Raw genomic sequence first — 22,218 nt, forward strand, 5'->3', positions numbered from 1 at the left:
CTGCTAGATCTTAGAAAAAGCAAGAGAGTTCCAGAAAAACATCTGCTTTACTGACTCCTCCAAAGCCTCTGACTGTGTGGATCGCAACAAACTGTGGGAAATCCTGAAAGAGACGGGAATACCAGACCACCTGACCTGCCTCCTGAGAAATCTGTGTGCCGGTCAAGAAGCAACAGTTAGAACCGGACATGGAATAATGGACTGGTTCCAAATCAGGAAAGGAGTACGTCAAGTCTGTATACTGTCACCCTGCTTATTTAACTTCTATGCAGAGTACATCATGTGAAATGCTGAGCTGGATGAAGTGCAAGCTGGAATCAAGATTGCCAGGAGAAATACCAATAACCCCAGATATTCAGGTAACACCACCCTTATGGCAGAAAGCGAAGAGGAACTGAAGAGCCTCTTGATGAAAGTGAAAGAGGAGAGTGAAAAAGCTGGCTTAAACTCAGCATTCAAAAAACTAAGATCATGGCATCTTGTCCAATCACTTCATGGCAAATAGATGGAGAAACAATGGAACCGGTGATAGGCTTTATTTTTGGGGGCTCCAAAATCACTGCAGATGGTGATTGCACTCATGAAATTAAAAGATGCTTACCCCTTGGAAGAAAAACTATGACCAACCTAGACAGTATATTCAAAAGCAGAGATATTACTTTGCCAACCAAGGTCCGTCTAGTCAAGGCTATGGTTTTTCCAGTGGTCATGTATGGATGTGAGAGTTGGACTATAAAGAAAGCTGAGCTCTGAAGAATGGATGCTTTTGAACTGTGGTGTTGGAGAAGACTCTTGAGGGTCCCTTGGACTGTAAGGAGATCCAACCAGTCCATCCTAAAGGAGATCAGTCCTGAATGTTTATTGGAAGGACTGATGTTGAAGCTGAAACTCCAGTACTTTGGCCACCTGATGTGAAGAGCTGACTTATTTGCAAAGACCCTGATGCTGGGAAAGATTGAAGGCAGGAGGAGAAGGGGACGACAGAAGATGAGATGGTTGGATGGCATCACTGACTCAATGGACATGAGTTTGAGTAAACTCTGGGAACTGGTGATGGACAGGCAGGCCTGGCGTGCTGTAGTCCACAGGGTCGCAAAGAGTTGGACACGACTGAATGACTGAACTAAAGTGAATTCATTTCTTAGAATGGGATATAAGTAAGGATTCTGCAATAGAACAAACTAGTTAACTAAAATGATTGAAGATTGGAAGATTCTGGCTTACCCTCAGTTGTGTGGGCCTGAAACAAAGTGCCCTTGTATGTGGTAGTACACATAGAGAACCTCAGCCTTGGATGTCGAAAGTGTGCGCAGTAACATCTCAGTTATTTCTCTCACTTTTGCGTGGTGAATTGTTACATGAACCGAAATTTCCCGTTTAATTCTAGCTTACTCTTTAAAAATGTTTGACATTTTAGTCTTATAATTGGATATCTTTCTTTGCTGCACTCATCACCATCTAACTTTCCAGGTAGTCTTGCTTGTCTTTCTCCTCCTACTATCGTGCAAGTTACGAGAGGGTAGAAATTGTGTTGCTCTGTCCAGTGCTGGGACAGTGTCTGACACACAGGAGATAGTTAGTATTCACTGAAGGAATAGGTGAATCTTCCTAAGACATTGGTCCATTTCTCTTAGAAAGTACAGTATATTTTTTGAAGAGTGATTTTACTGCATTTCAGGATCATTATTCCTTCATAGCATCTTTTTATCCAGGATTGTAAACAGAAAAGATATGAGCCGTCCTCTATATAGATAGTATGTAGACAGTTCATGCCCTGGACTTTCTTTCGAGAAAGTGCTTTACCATTTTCCTCTCTTCCTGGAAATTAAATGCTCCAGCACTGATCATTTGAGGACTTCAGTCACTTGGGCTTCGGTTGAATACGTTTCAGTATAATTTCAGGATTAAGGTGTACTTTTGATTGTTACCTTCTTGAGTCCTGACATGTATAGAGTACAGTGATGTCATATATTATAACCTTGACTGTGAAATGGATAATATATTACCTAACCAATGACAGGAGAAACTAGATTGAAATTAAACAGAAAAGAAGAGTGCTGTCTGCTTTGAGGCGCCGTGACCACCACACTACGTGTCGAAAGGAAGACGTGCTGTGCTTCATTACCTACGGCACATGTGGTGTAGAGCTAGGTCTCTAGCCTTGAATTAGGTTAATACTCGTTAACTACCCTGGTTAGATGATCTCTGCTAGGGACAGGCTTTATCTAGTGCTCTCTCTTCTCATCTCTCTCCTGATGAAAAGCCTTCTGACTCCTGCCTAGTCTAAGAAAAGCATCAGGATAAAATTATAGTTGCAATTTTATATGGGATTAACTTTTATCAAACTCAGTGCATCAGTGGCTTAAAAAACCCTGTGGCTAATTTGTATGTCCCTCTGCTTTAAAAATAGTACAACTAAGAGACTCTTAAAATAATTAGACAAGAAGTGACTTGGATTTGGAAGGGGTTTACATTCTGACAGGATTTGGACCTGCTTATAATAGCTGGTATCTCTTTAAACGACTGCGATTTGGGGGCCCTGCACCTTTTATGCAAGCTCTAAGGTTTGTAAACTACCTTTTCATCTGGTAGCAGAAAGCTGGGTTACCAAAATCACCTTGTTCTCAGGGTAAATGTTAGTTCGTTGAAAGTAAGTCAACCACGTCGTGTCTGGAAAGAAGCCAGGTTTTGTAACTGTGTAGCTGGTTTTTACTGTAGCTCACATAACAGGCACAGTTATCTGTACACTTGTAGGGAATCGCTATGAAACATTTAGATAGCCCTGAAGAAATGATTGAATAACTTTATGAAAACTACTGATAATGTTTGTTCGGAACAAAGTAGGAAAGGGTGCATATATGCATAGGCAATGAAGAAGTTTCACAAAAGTTGTTCAGATAATTGAGAATTTAGAAAAAGGTGACTTGGCTGCCCTGGGTCTTCCATCTTTGTCGCTTCACGCGGAATCTGTTTAGTGGCGACGTTCAGACTCTTGGTTGTGGCATGTGGGATCTAGTTCCCTGAGCATCACTGAACCCGGGCCCTGTGAATTGGAGTGTGGAGTCTGAGCCACTGGACTACCAAGGAAGTCCCAATAGTTGAGAGCTGATCCAGAGGATCCTGGAAGTTCAGAGGTTTCTATTGGAATGAGTTTCCCACAGGTGAGGTCAGCTTGCTTTGGTCACAGTGGGAGAGACAGAGCTGTGGAGAAAAAGCAGCCAAGTGGAGGTACAGTTTCTTCTTGGGAAAGGTACTGGGTGGTTAATTAGATAAGGAGTGGTGGGAGGCGTGTACCAAAAGCCACGTAGTAAAGGCTGGTTTATAGGGAAATTATTACAATTAGACCAAGCCCATAAACAATACAGGGCATGCACAACCCAAACACCTTGACTCAAGAAAGAGAAGACGTATGATTCTAAGAGATACCTAGACCAAGTAATGACCGGTTGACATTTAAGCCTACAGGGAGCTTGCCGTAAGCACAGTTTTGAACTTTAAAAAAAAAAAAAAAAGTCCTGGTAACATTATAATGGAATGCATTAGTTTGAATATTATTTGAGCAGTTTTGTTTTCAGGGAAGACGCATTCTTGACTCGGGTTTTGTGTTTTGCTCTCAGACACACCTAAAGAGATCCTACCTGCTAAGTTTCCGTTTGGCCTTTTCCTGGTGGCTCAGTGGTGAAGAATCCGCTTGCAGGAGACATGGGTTTGATCCCTAGAGGAGATTGCGATTTGGGAAGATCCCCTGGAGAAGGAAATGGCAACTCACTCCAGTATTCTTGCCTGGGAAATCCCATGGACACAGGGGCCTGGTGGGCTACAGTTCATGGGATCTCGAAAGAATCAGACACGACTTAGCTACTCCACAACAAAACAACACCCAAGTTTTTTCAGCCCAGTTATTACTTAGAAAATACTTCTGTACAACTTTTTGAGAAAGGCAGGGTATGTTGTGTTATTTTCCCTGAGGTTAAGCTGAGACTCAGTGAGGAAGTGACTTACTCAGGAGCGGATGAGTGGTGGAGCCAGGATTCAGAACCAAGCCTTTGGACCCTGGGTCTGTGCTCTTGGCACTGCCCCTGCTAGTGGCAGCTGTGGGAATCGCAAGCATGGCCCCTGGAGGAAATGGACATAACAGCAGTTCTCTCAAATAGCAAAACTGGAAGTATCTTTCATGGCTTTGGGAAATACAGTTGGACTTTCAAGTGAGGAAATGAAGCCACAGTTGGCTCAAGTACTGAAAGCTGTAATAAAATATATTAATTTTCTATCTATATTTGGGAAAAGAAATAACTAACTTTGCCTATAATCAAGGAGAACTCTTTGGTCCAAAGACCAGTGCCAGTCTTTAGAAAGGTTTATGAACTTCCCTACCCATCTTAAACAAAAGGACACTGGCTAATTATTATCAACAGTGGTTGTTATTAAATACATGACTAATTAATGTTTAGAGTGAATTTGTTCCTTTGAAAAATAACTCCAGACTACTTTGTCTTTGTAGTTCTTTATAATGTACTTTGAAAGGACTTGTTTGTGTGTGTTCTCTGTTGGTAAAAGAGTGTTACCTATCACTTCCTGCTCCTGCCAACATGCTGTTTAAGTCTTTTCCCTTTCATTTGTCCGCTTTTAATCTGCTTTTAATTGGGTAACCAAGTTACTAAACTCATTACAAGTATGTGTAAAATAAAGTTTCAAAAAATTCCATAAAAGAGAAAGGAGATATTTTTCTTCTTTGTCAAGGGTATATACTGTATTACTACCATTTTGACAAGTCTTTCATTATTCAGTCACATTTTTGCCTATTCAGTGTTTTTCATTTCTGTTCAGATAATTGCGTTTGTCAGAAACTTGTCAAACTGCACCAAAATCTTTATCCAAGTACAGATGTTAGAAAGTAGAAATACAGTTAACTCATAGCTAGGTTCATCTATTTCTGGTTCATTTTTTCCCCCTTAGAGTTTGTCAGATAAACTGAATTTGATGTATATAAACATTTAAAAATAATTCCCCCCGCCCCCGCTTTGGTTGCACCACACGGCTTGTGAAATTTAGTTCCCTGACCAGAGATCGAACCTGGACCCATTGCAATGGAAGTGTGATGTCTTAACCACTGGACAGCCAGGGAACTCCCCTGAAAATAAAGTTTAAAAATTCTGTATTTTGATTTTAAGTATGAGTGGTTCTGATTCTTCAAAAACAACTTTTTTTGAGATGAAACTTACACAATAGAAAGTTAACCATTTCAAAGTAAACGATTTGATGGCATTTATTCCATTCACAATCTTACCTTTATCTAGTTCCAGAACACTTCTTTACTCCAAATGGGCATCCCCTCCCTAGTAAGCAGTTTCTCCCCATTCCTCCCTACTTCCCCCTCTACTTTCTGTTTTTATGGATATCTCCTTTAAATGGAATTGCACAATATGTGACCTTTCGTGTCTGTCTTCTTTCATTTCTATTGCTCAGTCGTGTCCGACTCTTTGTGACCCTGTGGACCGCAGCACGCCAGGCTCCCTGTCTATCACCAGCTCCTGGAGTTTACTCAGACTCATGTCCATCGAGTTGGTGCTGCCATGCAACCATCTCATCCTCTGTCGTCCCCTTCTCCTCCTTTCACTTACTGTGATGTTTTTGAGGCCTATCCATGTTGTAGCACGTGTCTATCTTTTATAAAAATGACTGAATAATCTTCCATTATGTATAATTCCATAATTTTTCTTTTCCTCTACCAATAGACATTTGAGTTGTTTCCACCTTTTCGGCTATTGCCGATACTTCTGCTATAGATGTGTGTGTACATGTATTAAATACTTGTTTGAGTACCTATTTTTAGTTCTTGCAGGAAAATAAATAGGAGTGGAACTGCTGTGTCACATGGTAATTATGGGTCTAACTTTTTGAGGAACTGCCAAACTGTTTTCCGTGGCAGCTGAAGCATCTTACATTCTCATCGGCAGTGTGCAAGGGCTTTCATTTCTCCACTTCCTCACCATCTCTTATTTTCTGTTTTAAGTTATAGGCATCCTAATGGGTGTGGAGTGGTATCTCATTGTGGTTCTGAGTTGGATTTAACTAATGGTGATTGAGCTTTTTTTTTCGTGTGTTTTTTGGCCGTTTGTATATGTTCTTTGGGGAAATATTTATTCAAGTCGTTCGCCTTTTTAAAAAATTGGATTGTCTGTCTTTTCACTGTTGTGTGAATTCTTTATGTATTCTAGATTCTAGACCCTTAGAAAATACACGAGTTGCAGGTATTGTCTCCCATTCTATAGGTTGTCTTTTTTGCTTTCTTGATTTTGGTTCCTGATGCATGTAGTTTTAAATTTTGATGAAGTCAAAGGCATCTTTTTTTTGCTTTGTTACTCATACTTTTGGTATCGTGTCTAAGAATCTTATTTCCAAATTCATGGTCATGAAGATTTACTCCTATGTTTTCTTCTAGGGAGTTTTATGGTTTAGTTCTTTTTTTATGTTTTATTTTTTGGCTGTGCCATGAGGTATGTGGGACCTTAGTTCCCTGACCAGGGATTGAACCAGTGCCCCCTGTGTTGAAAGTGTGGCGTCTTAACCACTGGACCACCAGGGAACCTCCGTGGTTTAGTTCTTAACATTCAGGTCACTGATGCAGTTTGAGTTAGTTTTTGTATTTGGTGTGAGGTCAGGTTCTAACCTCATTCTTAAGGATCTTCAGTTCTCCCAGGACTATTTGTTGGAGAGACTGTTTTTCTCCTCTAAATAGTCTTGGCACTGTTACTGAGAATCAGTTTACCGTAAATGCATGAGTTTATCTCTGGACTTAATTCTATACCATTGGTCTAAACGTCTCTCCTTATACTGGTAGCTCACTGTGTTGATTGTGGTAGCTTTAGTAGTAAGTTTTAAAATGATAAAATGTGAGTCTCCCAACTTTGTTCTTTTTTGATATTGTTTTGCCTGTTCAGGGCCACTTTAAATTCACATGAATTTGAGGATTGGCTTTTCCATCACTGTGAAAAAGGCCCTTGAAAGTTTGATAGGGGTTGCATTTGAATCACTTTTGGTAGTCTTACTGTCTTAGTATTAAGTGTTCCTACCAATGAACACACGATGTATTTCCATTTAATTTCTTTCAGCAATGTTTTGTATTGTTCAGTATACACATCTTCTCACTTCCTTGTTTAAACTTATTTCTTAGTATTTTATTTGTTTGGATGCTATTGTAAATGGAATTGTTTTCTTAATTTCCTTTTTGAATTTTCCTTTGTGGGTACGTGGAATCCATACTGGTTTTTGCATGTTGATCTTGAACCCGGCAACTTTGCTGAATTTATTGACTCTAGTATTTTTGTTTGTTTGCTTATTTTATGTTTGATATTTTGGGTAGAGACATCTTGGAGATTTTAAAAATATATATAAGATCATATCATCTGTGAATGGACATACTTTCACTTCCTCCTTTCCAGTTTGGATGCCTTTCATTTTCTTACCTAATTGCTTTGGCTCGGAGTTCCAGTTGCAGTGTAGACTAGCAGTGGTGAACATGGGCATATACTGGTCTTGTTTCTTCTGATCAAAGAATTTTCAGTCTTTTACCATTCAATATGATGGTGACTGTGGGTTTTTCATAAATGTTTTCGGAGAGTTCTCTTGCTTTTCTAGTTTTTTTTTTTTAAATTTTTTATAATGAGGTGTTGGGTTTTGCCAATTGCTTTTTCTATGCCAGTTGCTTTTTCTATGTCAATTGAGAGGACTGTTTTGGTTTTTTTCTCCCCCTCACATACGTAATATTGATATATCACGTTGATTGTTTTCTGTATGTTGAACCACTCTTGCACTCTTGGGTTGATTCCTGCTTGGTCATGGTGTATAATCTTTATAGTATGCTTTTGGGTTCAGTTTTCTAGTATTTTGTTGAGGACTTTTGCATCTATAATTATATGGGATATTGGTCCATAGTTTTCTTTTCAGGTGGTGACTATTGTCTGATTTTGGTATCAGGATAATGCTGGCCTGTAGAGTAAGGAAGGAAATATTCTGTACTTGTCTTTGAATCCTCCCAAATGGACTTATACAGAAAATTCTATGCCTGATGAAGATTTAATCACAGCATTTTATTGCTCAAATTCTACCTCATCTTAGAAGCAAACTATATTATAAAATCTCTGGAATCACATGTTGTTATTTCATTCTTTATGTGTAGAAATTCTAAGAAAGCATTGAGTATAAGGATTATAATGTTACGGGGTTTTAGTTACCGGTATGTACATGAACATTTCTAGTAGCAACTTTAGAAATACAATACCACCTTGGAAATATTTTACATGATACAAATTTTATTTTGGCTAGCCTTGACTACTACTTAAGATAGCACTTGAAAACAGGGATAAGTACCAAGGCAAATACTTTACTACACTATAAAAGGAGTTAATGTTCCAACGTCTTAGACTCTCCTGTGTCTAAAATAGCTAATCAACTAATAATTTACTAAGTCTATATCCAGCTGTTTGCACAAGGTTCTTACTACTTCTTTATAAGGTATATCGTTTGTAAAAAAAAACTAATTATGATGATGTAAGTCATAAATGCATTGCTAAAGTAGCTAAGCTTAGCACATATTAAGAGTGTATTTCTTCTACAGTGTGCTTTTTAAGAATGCTAACAGATTATTCATATATTTTTATATAATAATGTCTGTTCATAAATTATATAATAGATGTATAGTTTTATACTTCTGTGTAAATTTTTGTGTTCAGAGGATTCAAGTCCAACTAGATTTAAAGGGAAAAGTAATGTTTACAGAGTATTTTAAAGACCTTTTAATTTTTATGACCGAAACAGTTTTAGATCCTAAAGAATACCCAGGCTTCTGTGTTTATGGCAAAAAATAATTATTTGTAGAACTTAGTGCATCGCAGTGGTATGTGTAATAGACCAAACATGGTACGTGCAATCCAAATCTAAACTAGAACGCAAAACATACAGTGAGCAGAAGTGCACTGTGAGGCAATTACCAAATAAATGTGATTGGAAAGTTTTCTTGTTTTTTTGGGCGGGGCAAAATCTTCAGTTGATTTTGTTGATGTTTGGCAGAGTGGGTGAAACTAATCTTTTTAAAACATAGTGGTTTTCTAGTGGCAAAATGCAGTCATACATGTTTGGCATTTAGATCTCATGGTGGAGTTATGAGGGAGGTATTATTGCCTTAATACATTTGAGAAAACTGAATTGGACTAATTGACTTTTCCACTTCACAGCAAGCAAGCGTTAGAAACTAAACCCAGGAACTGTGGACTCTGGCAGCAGCTTCCTCCTATTACTAGATTTTTGTTTTCTGTGAGCTGCAGTTCAGATGAAAGAAGCAATAGGAATAGTGCCTGTTTTCCAAAAATGCGATGCTCTTCTTTCTGTATACATGGCATTTTATGTCAGAAATAGAATCGCAACTTTAGACAGTAATTAACAGCAGAAGGGCTCAACTTTCTGCTGTACTAAAAGTGTGTTTGGATTTTCAAAAATTTGATTTCCATGCAGCTTTTCAAGGGTAGGCTGTTCACATGACTGTCTCCTCCATGACGTTGAGGGGGGCGGGGCGCCATGTGCTGTAGGGCAGTGACTTTGGAACTTCAGTGGGTAGGAGATTACTTGAGAGTTTAATATCTCTGTTGACCTCATTGCGCTCCAGGTAATTCCAGTAGAGGTGGTCCAATGACAGCATTTGGAGAAACACTGGTTTTAGAGTTTAACGCACACAACAGACATCTATTGGATAAGGTAATAGTGGTGATTTAATCTCTAATATTGCTCTAATTCTTAGAACTTAGTCCAACACAGTAAATGTTCAGAATATTCCATTCGTGTGTGATAATTTGGGTGACAGCTGAGAAGCAGGAAAATATTCGTTCTTTTATTCAAAGTTTACTGAATTCCTGCACTGCTCTAGCTATTTGGATATAAAGGGAAAACGGATACATACATTTTTGACTCTTGTTGAGTTTATATGATTAATAGACTCCTTTTTAAAAAACCTGTTTGTTTATTTTTGGCTGTGCTGGGTCTTCATCGCCCTTCGGGCTCTTCTGGAGTTGTGATGGGGTGGGGGGCCTTCCCTCTGGTTGTGGCCTGCAGGCCTCTCCTGTTGGGGAGTTGTAGCGCGTGGGCCCAGGAGTTGCGGCTCCCAGGCTCTGGAGCTCAGGCTCGGTAGCTGTGGCGCCCGGGCTTAGTTCTCCGCAGCATGTTGGATCTTCCCGGATCAGGGATCGCACCGTGGCTCCTGTGTTGGCAGGCGGATTCTTTACCGCTGAGCCACCGGGGAAGCCCCTAATAGACTCATTTGAAAGGTATGGGTCTTCCTTTGTTTAAAAAAAAAAAAAATGGTAAGGTAAATTTGTGACATGTTTTAATTTTGGGTATTTTTCCCCCCCTCTGTAAATTGAAGACTCATTTTTTGAGGGTTACAGTTAAAGAAATAGCCTGTCTGTTATTATTGATCGTATTATTGTTGCTCTAAAGCTGTATGAACCAATGCAGTGGCCACGAGATGTTTGCAGCTATTTCAGTCCATTAGAATTAAGTGACATTGGAAATTAGATTCCTCAGCTGCACTAGCCACATTTCACATCCCCAGAGAATGCAGATACCTTCAGCTCAACCATCAGAGGAAGTTCCCGTTTGGCAGTGTTACGCTAGAGTCTAGAACAAAGCAGTGATTTTTCCAGTCGCCTTGATCTGTCAGTTGATTTTTGAGGTAAATATTAGCAGTGGCTGGAGGCTGTCATTTCAGTCCTTACATGCATTAGCACCTTTTCAGGTTGACCAGTCCAGGGCTAGGATTGATTTACTTAAACAGTTTGTTACACAGCAACTGAGATTTAAATGCTAATATCCGGGCGTTTTTCTTAAGCCTCTGAGTAGGACACTTAAGTAATTTTACTGCCTTAGCTATAGCTTTTTCTTGTGTATGTGTGTCTATTTATCTCCGTAGCATTACAGTTGCTTTATAAATTTGTAATTAATGAAGTTTTAGGGGCAAAGGAAAATTGCAGTTGCATTTTTTAAGTTTATTTTTATTTTTTAATAATTTTTATTGGCATATTGTTGATTTACAATGTTGTGTTAGTTTCAAGTGTATAGTAAAGTGGATCAGTTATACATATATCCACTCTTTTGTAGATTCTTTTCACGTATAGGTCATGAGAATATTAAGGAGTATGTCCTTACTAGTTATCTTTTATATATATATATAATAGATATAATCTCCCAGTTTATCCCTCCCCCCTTCCCCCCATTAACTGTAAGTTTTTCTACATCTGTGACTCTTTCTGTCTTGTAAATAAGTACATTTCACTGTTTTTTGTTTTTTTTAGATTCCATGTGTTAGCAACATCGTATGATATTTTGTCTTTCTCTGATACAGTTCCTCAGTACGGCGATTTCCGGGCCTGTTGATGTTGCTGCGTGCGGCATGACTTCTTTTTTACAGCTGAGTAATATTCCATGGTGTATGTGTGCCACACCTTCTTTATCTGCTCCTGTCAGTGGACGTTTAGGTTTCTCCCATGTCTTGTCTATTGTAAACAGTGCTGCAGTGAACTTGGGGGACATGTGTCATTTTGAATTTTGGTTTTCTCTGGATATAGGCCCAGGAACGGGCTTGCTGGGTCATATGGTAGTTCCAAATATTTTCTCCCATCCTGTGGGTTGTCTTTTCTTTTTGCTTATGGTTTCTTTTGTTGTGCGAAGGCTTTTATGTTTCAGTAGGTACCATTTATTTTTGTTGGGAGGCGAATCAAAAAAGATGTTGCTGCTATTTATAGCAGAGAGTGTTCTGCCCATGTTTTCAGCTAAGAGTTATAGTGTCCAGCCTTAGATTTAGGTGTCTAATCCATTTTGAGTTTATTTTTATGTATGGTATTAGAGAGTGTTTAAATTTCATTCTTTTACGTGTAACTGTTCAGTGTTCCCAGCATCACTTATTGGGGAGACTGTCTTTTCTCCACTGTATACTCTTGCCCTCTTTGTCATAGATTAGTTGACCATAGGTGCATGGGTTTATCTCTGGGCTTTCTGTGCTGTTCCACTGAGGTATATTTCTGCTTTTGTGCCAGTACCAAACTGTTTTGATGAGTGTAGCTTTTGTAGTATAGCATGAAGTCAGGGAGCCTGATTCCTCCAGCTCCATTTTTCTTTCTCAAGATTGCTTTGGCTATTGCAATTGCATCTTTACTACTAGAATTTACAGTATTTACATGAAATTATTCCAAATTTGAATATAGTGACAAGTTAGATTAATACTGTCTGGTCAAAATTTAGGAAGAACCCCAGTTATGCTTATTATAAAATGTTAATTATGATACATTTAATATTTTGATATTTAAAAGCTAAACTTTTTTTTTTCTTGGCCGTACAATGCAGGATCTCAGTTCCCTGACCAGACGTTGAACCTAGGCCACAACAGTGAAAGCACTGAATCGTAACCACTAGAACTCAGTGAAAACTATTTTTTCAGAATTTTTTTTTGTTGTTGAACTTACGTAAAATTGTGTAGTATCTGCTGAATTCTGATATCTAGACATTTTTTGTGCAGGGTTCAAGAAACAGTGTGCAAGTGTAACTGACTTTTGCCTCTATTTTTTTTTTCCCCCAACTGTGTGGCATGTGGGATCTTACTTCCTCAACCAGGGATTGAACCCATGCCCACTGTGGGGAAGCATGGAGTCTTAACCACGGGACCACCAAGGAGGTCGGCGCCTCTATTTCCTGAATGAGTATCTGTACAGAGGTAGAGCTTGCCTCTTTGTTGTTTTCTGCCCCCTTTAGGTGTTGCCGTGGTCCCCTTCTGAGAAGAGAAGCAATAGGAGACTGGTCTCTTGGTCCCCGGTCATGGGTGTGTTGTTATTCAGTCACTGGGTTGTGTCCAGCTCTTTGTGACCCGATGGCCCTGCAGCACGCCAGGCTCCTCTGACCTCCACTGTCTCCGGGACTTGGCTTGAATCCATGTCCATTGAGTCGGTGACGCCATCTAACCATCTCACTCTCTGCCCGCTCCCCCATCCCGTGAACAGTATGAAAATGTAACGGACAAGAGCAGGCCAAGTCTTCTGGGTGTTTCTGCCTCCTTCAGTGACTGTGCTTCTTTCTAGGTCACTTACTTCAGCCTCTGGTATTACAACAAGCAAAATCAGCGCCGGTGGGTGGATTTGGAAAAACCTTTAAAGAAGCAGCTGGATAAATACGCGTTGGAACCTACCATCTATTTTGGAGTGGTGTTTTACGTGCCTTCAGTCTCACAGCTGCAGCAGGAGATTACCAGGTAAGAAAGAAGGTACTGTTTGCTTTTAGGGAATCCAGTGAGATTAGAAAAGTGAAACTAAGGTTCGAGGAGTCAGGAGGTAAAACTAACCTTTGCCCTCTCACCATGCATTTTTAGCCACAGCATTGCCTGGAGGTTCTGGTATGTGGTGTGTCAGAGTGCTTTATGGCATGTTGCCTGAGTTATGGGTTCACTGGGCACGAAGGAACGATTACAAGGAAAAATGATGTTTTTACCCTGGCTGTGAACTCCTCTTGAAGTGATGTCACCCTTAATGTTTTTATGGATTTGTTTCTGACCTTAGTAACAATGAAATGAGAGAGGAGATTTTTCAGAAATAGCCGCAAAATCTGTGTTTACTTCTCAAGAAATTGTGTAGAAGTTCTGACCCCAGTAGCCATGTTCTGTACATAGGTGTGGAAGGAGAAAGACGTGGGGGAAGGGTTTGAGATCAGAAAATATTGGCCAATAAATGCACTCAAAAGGAACAAAGGCAGAAAATGTAGAATGTATTAAGGCGTGGGATAGAGGAACTAATTTTTTTTTTCTTGAAGATAACAAAATAAAGAAACAAGGAATCAAGTTTGCATTCTTTTTTTTTTTTTAATTGAAGTATAGTTGATGGTTCAATGGTAAAGAATCTGCCTACAGTGTGGGAGACCCAGGTTCAATCCCTGGGTTGGGAAGATCCCTTGGAGAAGGAAACGGCAACCCACTCCAGTATTCTTGCCTGGAGAATCCCATGGACAGAGGAGCCTGGTGGGCCACAGTTCATGGGGTCACAAAGAGTCGGACACGACTCAGTGACTAACACTTTCACATAGTTTATTTATAGTGTTGTGTTAATTCCTACTGTACAGCTTAGTGGTTCAGTTATACATATAGATATACACACACACATTCCTTCTGGAATATTATTTTCCATTATGGCTTTTCATGGGATGTTATTCTGTGCTGAACAATAGGACCTTGTTACTTATCCCAAATTTGGATTCTTGAGCCTGCCTTTCACATTCTCCAAAATCCAGCACTTTTTAACCCTGTTTAACCTTACTTTCAAGCCAAGCTGAATTACTTCCAGTGTCCTGAACATGCTGCGTGCATTTTCACCTTTGTGTCCTAGACCTTTCTTTTAGATATATGTAACTGGAATCCTGTTCATCTGATTTTAGTTCCAAAGGCGCCTCCTCCATAAAGCTTCTGTGACCCCCGAGGCTGGCATGAGCTTTTCCTTCTCCAGACTATTCTAGAATTTGCTTATACTTATGTTAAGATGGCAGCTGTCATAGCCTCTCACTACAGTTATTTGTGTACAGATCTTTTTCTTAGATTTAAAACCCATATTTTCTTTAACTTTGCCTTTCAAATCATTTCTAACACAATGGCTTGCAGATAGTAAAAACCTGATACTGTCCTGTGTTTGTGGAATATTCTTTTTAAGTACTGAGTTTGCAGTTAATTATTGGAAGATGATGGATAACCAAAGGAGCTAGAATCAGGTTCTAGGAATTGACATGAACTGACTACAGAGCAGATCTCAGCTATAAAAATTGCGGAGAGTAGAAGCGAGGAGAAAACAGTAACTGACCACTTTGTCTCATTTCTTTGAACATTTATTGAAGCTATAACATGGTCTGTAAGGATTATGTTGGTTACTGTGGGAGATGAATATACAAGTAGACACGCTTTACTCTTACTCTGGAGGAGCTGTCACAGTCTGGTGGAACTGATGGTCCATGTACATGAACAATTGCAGTGTATTATGATAATACACACTTTAATTATAGCACGGCCTTCCCTTGTGGCTCTGCTGGTAAAGAATCCACCTGCAGTGCGGGAGACCTGGGTTCAATCCCTGGGTTGGGAAGATCCGCTGGAGGAGGGAAAGGTGAAGTCAAGTGGAATGCCAAGTCAGGTGGACCTTAGGAAGCATCACTACGAGCAAAGCTAGTGGAGGTGATGGAATTCCGGTTGAGCTATTTCAAATCCTAAAAGATGATGCTGTGAAAGTGCTGCACTCAACATGCCAGCAAATTTGGAAAACTCAGCCGTGGCCATAGGACTGGAAAAGATCAGTTTTCATTCCAATCCCAAAGAAAGGCAATGCCAAAGAATGCTCAAACTACCGCACAATTGCACTCATCTCACGCGCTAAGAAAGTAATGCTCAAACTTCTCCAAGCTAGGCTTCGACAGTATGTGAACCGAGAACTTCAGATGTTCAAGCTGGATTTAGATTTCAGACAAACCAGAGATCAAATTGCCAACATCTGTTGGATCACAGAAAATGCAAGAGAATTCCAGAAAAACAGACATCTACTTCTGCTTATTGACTATGCCAAAGCCTTTGTGTGGATCACAGCAAACTGTGGGAAATCCTTAAAGAGATGGGAATACCAGACCACCTGACCTGCCTCCTGAGAAATCTGTATGCAGGTCAAGAAGCAGCAGTTAGAACTGGACATGGAACAATGGACTGGTTTCAAATTGGGAAAGGAGTACGTCAAGGCTGTATATTGTTGCCTTGCTTATTTTACTTATATGCAGAGTACATCATGTGAAATGCCAGACTGGATGAAGCACAGGCTGAATCAAGGTTGCTGGGAGAAATATCAATAATCTTAGATATGCAGATGACACCACACTTAGGGCACAAAGCGAAGAGGAACTAAAGAGCCTCTTGATGAAAGTGAAAGAGGAGAGTGAAAAAGTTGGCTTAAAGCTCAACATACAGAAAACTAAGATCATGGCATGTGGTCCCATCACTTCATGGGAAATAGATGGGGAAACAGTGGAAACAGTGACAGAGTTTATTTTGGGGGGGGGGCTCCAAAATCACTGCAGATGGTGACTGCAGCCATGAAATTAAAAAGATGCTTGCTCCTGGGAAGAAAAGTTATGACTAACCTAGACAGCATATTAAAAAGCAGAGACATTACTCTGCCAACAAAGGTCCTCTAGTCAAGGCTATGGTTTTTCCAGTAGTCACGTATAGATGTGAGAGTTGGACTATAAAGAAAGCTGAGCACTGAAGAATTGATGCTTTTGAACTGTGGTGTTGGAGAAGACTCTTGAGGGTCCCTTGGACTGCAAGGAGACCCAACCAGTCCACTCTAAAGGAGATCAGTCCTGAATATTCATTGGAAGGACTGATGCTGAAGCTGAAACTCCCAATACTTTGGCCACCTGATGTGCAGAACTTAAACTCATTAGAAAAGACCCCGATTCTGGGAAAGATTGAAGTCAGGAGAAGGGAACGACAGAAGATGAGATGGTTGGATGGCATCACCGACTCAGTGGACATGAATTTGAGCAAGCTTCAGGAATTGGAGATGGACAGGGAAGCCTGGTGTGCTGCAGTCCATGGGGTCGCAACGAGTTGGAAACGACTGAGTGGCTGGACTGAACTGAACTGAATTATAGCGCTGGATTCTTAGGAGTGGGTTGCAGGGAACATGAATAGAGAAGGTAAAGATGGTGACTTTTCACTTGACTTTACGAGGAATTTTCTAGTTAGAGGGGGTAGCTTGTGCAAAGTAAGGGGATAATAAAAGCAACTGATTATTTTTTTCAGGGAATTTCAGATATTACCTCGAGAGGAGAACAGAGGCTTGGAAAAAGAGATGCCCAAGTCATAGAGTCATAGACCAATAGGGACAGGCATTTTTGAGTTTAAATGGAAGGGAATGATGAAATGTGTATTCTACAAAGATCACCCATCGTGGAAGGTAGACTAGAGGTTACAAAACTACAGGCGACCAGTTAGGAAAGTATATGCCATAATCTAGGCATCAGTCTAGAATATGCACCTGTTGTCCAGTGATTTGATTAAGAAAAAGACCAAGAACATTTAGAGTGGAATATGTGGACAGCATATTCGATATAGACTACTTTAGATGCTTGAAAGGAGCTTCCCGGGAGAAAGCTGCAAGGTTTCCTCATTGACAAGACCCAGTGCTGCCAGCATGCTCTTTGCAGATGGAGGGAAATTCGTTCAGCACTGTATCCCCAGCATCTAGAACAGTGCTTGATGCATAGAAGGCCCCACTAATTACCTTAGTGAATAAATAAAAGGAAGGCAGAACAAATCTTCACTGTAGAGCTTTATCAAAATGGAGAAGTCAGCCAGGTGAAATACTGCCACCTGGCTGCAAGTGGGGGACTGCCGCTAGCCACGAGAGGAGCTGTTCTTAAGTTCCAGCTACATTGTAGTTTTATGCTAAGACCTTAACATATATTCCTTGGTGTGTTCAGCCTTGGGAAGGGGTGATAGTACCCACCTTTTGCTGGAGTTAATTTAAACCCACAGATTATGACTTTCCCAAGTTCCTGCAAAATGCTAAATTGGAGATCTGAAATTTAACCGAAGTTTGCTTGACTAAAAGTTGTGCTGGTAACTAATACCCTGTATACTGAAAACATAAACATAAGTAAGCCCACATTAAAAGCCTGTTTTAAAGTATTTTAGCAACTATCCTTTATGGTATTTCAATAAAGAACATTTTGTTATGTGCCTGGTCTGAAATGTCAGGAACCATTTTTCTTCTGACTTTACTGTTCAGGGCTAGGAAAGTCTTACATCACCAAGTTGCTCCAAAGAGTTTTTAAAGTATGGATTAGCCATTGATTCTCTGTTTCTTCGACTAAAACAACAAAACTTAGAGACTGTTTTACAGGGTATAAGATAGATGACCAGCTGTTTCCTAGGTGTCTGTAGTTTGTAGCTTTCAAATAAACTACAGTTAAGAATAAGTGACTCAATAAATTGTTGTGTCTGTGTGTATTTGTCAGTATTGATATGATCAAGGAACGTTCCTGTCATTCTTTGAAATCATCTGAGCTTAATTTTGGCTAGTTGATGCTTCTCTACCAAGTTATGATAAAATGCCTTGTGTCTGAATGGAGGTAATACCGACATTGACTTTTAAAAACTGACCTTTTTTTTTTTTTAAATAGGTATCAGTATTATCTGCAGCTGAAGAAAGATATCTTGGAAGGAAACATTCCTTGTACATTAGAACAAGCAATTCAGCTTGCAGGCTTAGCTGTTCAAGGTAAAGAATGGCAATTGAGAATGTGATAGATCAGTCAGATTAAAATGCATGTTAAACAGAAACAGCAAGGAATTCTTAAAGTAACTGACTATAGAAAGTAACTACTATAGAGTAGTTTTCTGTGTTAGTGGAATATTATTTCTGTTATCTAAGGGGCTTCCTTGTGGAGGAGGAATGGGTTTGAATTACTTGAATGAAATATGAGACTTCTGGAAGGCTAAGCATGTTATCACGTCAGCAGAGCACAGACCAACAGTAGAGAGGAAATACACACACATGCACGCACGTGCGTGTAAACACACACACACACACAGCACTTAATAAGCCATGTATTCCTCTAGTGCAGGGCCTTGATCTGCTGCTAGCTCATATTTTCAGAAGAAAGATCAGCCAAGCAGTGGGGTTGATGAGGTTACATTTGCTTATACTTCAAGCATATGTCATTGGTTTGGTTTCTTAAATAGTTGCCCTAGATTAGAACATTGCCAATCATAGTATTATTAGATGGTTTCGTGTTTCACAGGTATCTTTGAGTTGTTTGTCATTTGTCATATGGTTAATCCATATGTGTTTACCTGTGTAATATTCTTTGGAAAGACTTCTAATGGGACTTTATTTCAAATGATAACTGGCATGTAATCTTGGAAATTGAAATTTAATGAGAAGAATCATTAATAAAATTCCTTCAGACGTTAGTAGACATGGAGATATATATCCTTCCTAGATGAAAAAATGCTCTGTACTCATGAAGCCATATTCCTTTTCAAAGTACTTTGAATCTTAAGTGTTATCTTTGGCTTTAAGAGTTAGTCTTTCATAAGCTTTTTGCTGAACTATCAGTTTCTTTTTAACAATTAAAAATTTCTAAACAAATACATCTTACTGTAACATATTCAGATGATCTAATTCCATTCCCTAGAGGTAATCACTACTATGAACACTTTGGTTTGTTCTTAACATTTTTTCTGTACATAAGTAGGCATATATGATTATAGGGTAGATTTTTGTTTTCTAATGACAAAAAAATGAGATGATTTGTATACAATTTGTAATGTGTTATTTTCTTTCCATTTTATTAAAAGGCATTTTTTTTTCCAAGTCCAGACATGTGAATCTGTCTGGTTAAAGAGTCTGCCTGCAATGTGGGAGACCTGGGTTCGATCCCTGGGTCGGGAAGATCCCCTGGAGAAGGAAATGGCAACCCACTCCGGTATTCTTGCCTGGAGAATCCCCATGGACAGAGGAGCCTGGCAGGCTACAGTCCATAGGGTTACAAAGAGTTGGACACTTTAAAAGGAATTTTTAAAATAGACATTTCATAAGCTATAAGGCAGATTTGACTTCTAGATCATAAGCACACCATCTGTATACTTCATACTGAATTTAGTTGTGTATATGTTTTGCTTCCAATTAAACATAATTGACATGTGAATACTTGTGATTTTATATAGCTGATTTTGGTGACTTTGATCAGTATGAATCCCAGGATTTTCTTCAGAAATTTGCCTTGCTTCCTGTGGTAAGAATTCTTTTGACATTGGACATTTTTATCAACAGTGCATTTCTAGACCCTTAATAATCCCTGAAATGAAGTCCATATATTAGACTTACTAGGTAGGGATAGAGTTAAAAAAAAACAGCTCCTTCTTATAAACAACTTAAGTTGTTACTTTCCTTGTAATAGACTTCTAGTCCTTGTAAAAGCACGGAAACAGAAGGGTCTGTGGCCTTGGGGCTGCAGCCAGAGATATTCATTTAGAGTTTGAATGTGAGTCTAAAGAGAGGCACTCATTTCCAGCTTCTGAGGAACCACAGAGGTTTTGACTTTAACCAAAAACTTGAGACCTCACAGAATTATGTTGAAGTGAATATCGTTTCTCATCAATAATTTAAAGAGTAGATGACAGACAGACCCTGCTTTCTACCTGTTAAAGGCCACACCGGTGGAACTGACAGGGAAGCTGTGTCCCGCACCTATAGGGAGCGGTGTGCTGCTCTGACTGTGGGGCCGGCCGGGGAGTGCGCGAGCTGCTGCTGCATGCTGGGCTTGGGGCTGGCTGATGAGTGTTAGCAACCTGAAATAACCCGCCTCTGACTCTCTCTGGGGGCTTCTCAGGGGGCCCAGTGGTAAAGAATCCACCTGCCAAGCAGGAGACGCGGGCTCGATCCCTGGATTGGGGAGATCCCCTGGAGAAGGAAATGGCAACCCACTCCAGTGTTCTTGCCTGGGAGATCCCATGGAGAGTGGAGCCTGGTGGGCTACATTCCATGGGGTCGCAAAGAGTTGGACATGACTTCACAACTAAACAACAGCAAGTTTCTCTGGGATGAATTGAGAAGGCAGGGCAAGTGCTTTGGCTTTTGAGCAGAAGCCACTTAATTCTCAGAAAAGTCATGATTATGTCCTTTAGTGAAGCTCTCAGATATCGATTCTAGCCCTAGTTTTGCCTGCTGGGGACAAGAGTCAATAACAGTAGCATAGATGCCTCCGAAGATATTTGCGTGATTTGTTTCCATACTTACTGTCGTGTGTTTTTCCCAGGAGTGGTTACAGGATGAAAAAGTGTTGGAAGAAGCAACCCAAAAAGTGGCCTTACTGCATCAGAAATACAGGTAACGCTGAGAAGTGGGGACAGTGCCTGTCTGAGTTTGAGCCGTGCGTTGGCAGCGTTCAATGTGGGCCTTTGCTGCTGCTGCTGCGCCTGCTGCGAGTTGCCCAGCTCTCCCCACCTGGGCAGAGCTCGCACCGCCTGCCACGCGCCCTTCCGAGCACTTCCCCCTGGTAACCCGTCTGTTATTCACGTTGTGTCACTGATGAAGCTGAGAAAGCTGAAAGGGGCCAGCCTCTGAAGGCTGCCCGTCCTTCCTCCCACATACTGAAGGTTTGGGCGGTGGCCCGGCCCTGTGTAGGTTAACGCAAGATTAGAGAGACCTTTTTTCCTCTGTGGCAGATGTGATGTTCTGGGTCCGCCCCCAGCCTCACCGCTGCCTTTGGAAGCCGTCTCCCTGTCCTCTGGGCACGCTGTGCTGGGAGCAACGGGCTTGCTGTTCTGGCCCCTGCTGGGCAGATCCTGGTCTTTGAGAGTGAAGCTGAATGTGTTTTCTGAAAACCCTGTCCTTGAGAACACTAGGTTTTACGCTAAACGAAGTGCCACTCAGTCCCAAGTACTGTGTGTATCATCAAATTCTTAATAACCACTCTTTAAGGTAAATGTTATTATCTCCTTACAGATTGGGAAAATCAAGTTCACAAAGACTATAAATAACTTGCCCAAAACTTTGGTAGAGGTGGGATGTGAACCCAGGTCTGTCTAATTATAACCTATTGTTTGTTCACCCCTTCCTATTAAAAATAACCTTTTGCCTTTAGTCTGTCCCCACTCAAATCCAGACAGTCACTCACAAAAGATTAATTCTCCTAAAATAGCTCTTTTGACTTGTCTCCCCTCCTTTCCTCAAGTGTTCGTGAGTCTTCTTGTTTTCCACCAGCCTGAGTTCATCACCCCTGGGATTAAAGGCTTCTCACAAGTTGGTTCAGTCCTGCCATTCCAGCTCTATCTTCTGCTGTCCAAATGAACCCGTTTTCTTTTCAGCATAATTAATCCTTCGGGCACACCTTGCTCTCTGTCGTTTGCTATTTTTATTCATTCACCCGTGCATCTCCTTAAAAGATAATTTAGTGCTCTGTTCTGTTATGAGGCAGAGTGCTCAATGCTGTGGCACAAAGATGAATAGAACCGTGACCTGCCAGGGTCTTCAGGGGTAGGCAGTACAGCCCACTGTAACAGTAGTTAATAGCTCTCATCGTGAGTGCAGGGGAGAGGTGTGCGGTACAGCCCACTGTAACAGTAGTTAACAGTTCTCATCGTGAGTGCGG

At 40.4% G+C, this 22,218-nt stretch overlaps 1 protein-coding gene across 1 annotated transcript in view; it reads left to right on the forward strand.

Annotated features, from left to right (window-relative positions):
• The window catches only part of PTPN21 (protein tyrosine phosphatase non-receptor type 21), a 77,236-nt gene that overhangs the window by 19,934 nt on the left and 35,084 nt on the right, over positions 1-22,218 (forward strand). The window contains exons 3-6 of the mRNA XM_040227513.1: positions 13,119-13,288; positions 18,244-18,341; positions 19,793-19,860; positions 20,884-20,954. Of these exons, the coding sequence (XP_040083447.1) occupies positions 13,119-13,288; positions 18,244-18,341; positions 19,793-19,860; positions 20,884-20,954 (407 nt within the window). The remainder of the gene's footprint in view (positions 1-13,118; positions 13,289-18,243; positions 18,342-19,792; positions 19,861-20,883; positions 20,955-22,218) is intronic.

The sequence above is a fragment of the Oryx dammah genome, unplaced genomic scaffold, assembly GCF_014754425.2.
Source record: "Oryx dammah isolate SB20612 unplaced genomic scaffold, SCBI_Odam_1.1 HiC_scaffold_26, whole genome shotgun sequence".
Lineage (NCBI taxonomy): Eukaryota > Metazoa > Chordata > Mammalia > Artiodactyla > Bovidae > Oryx > Oryx dammah.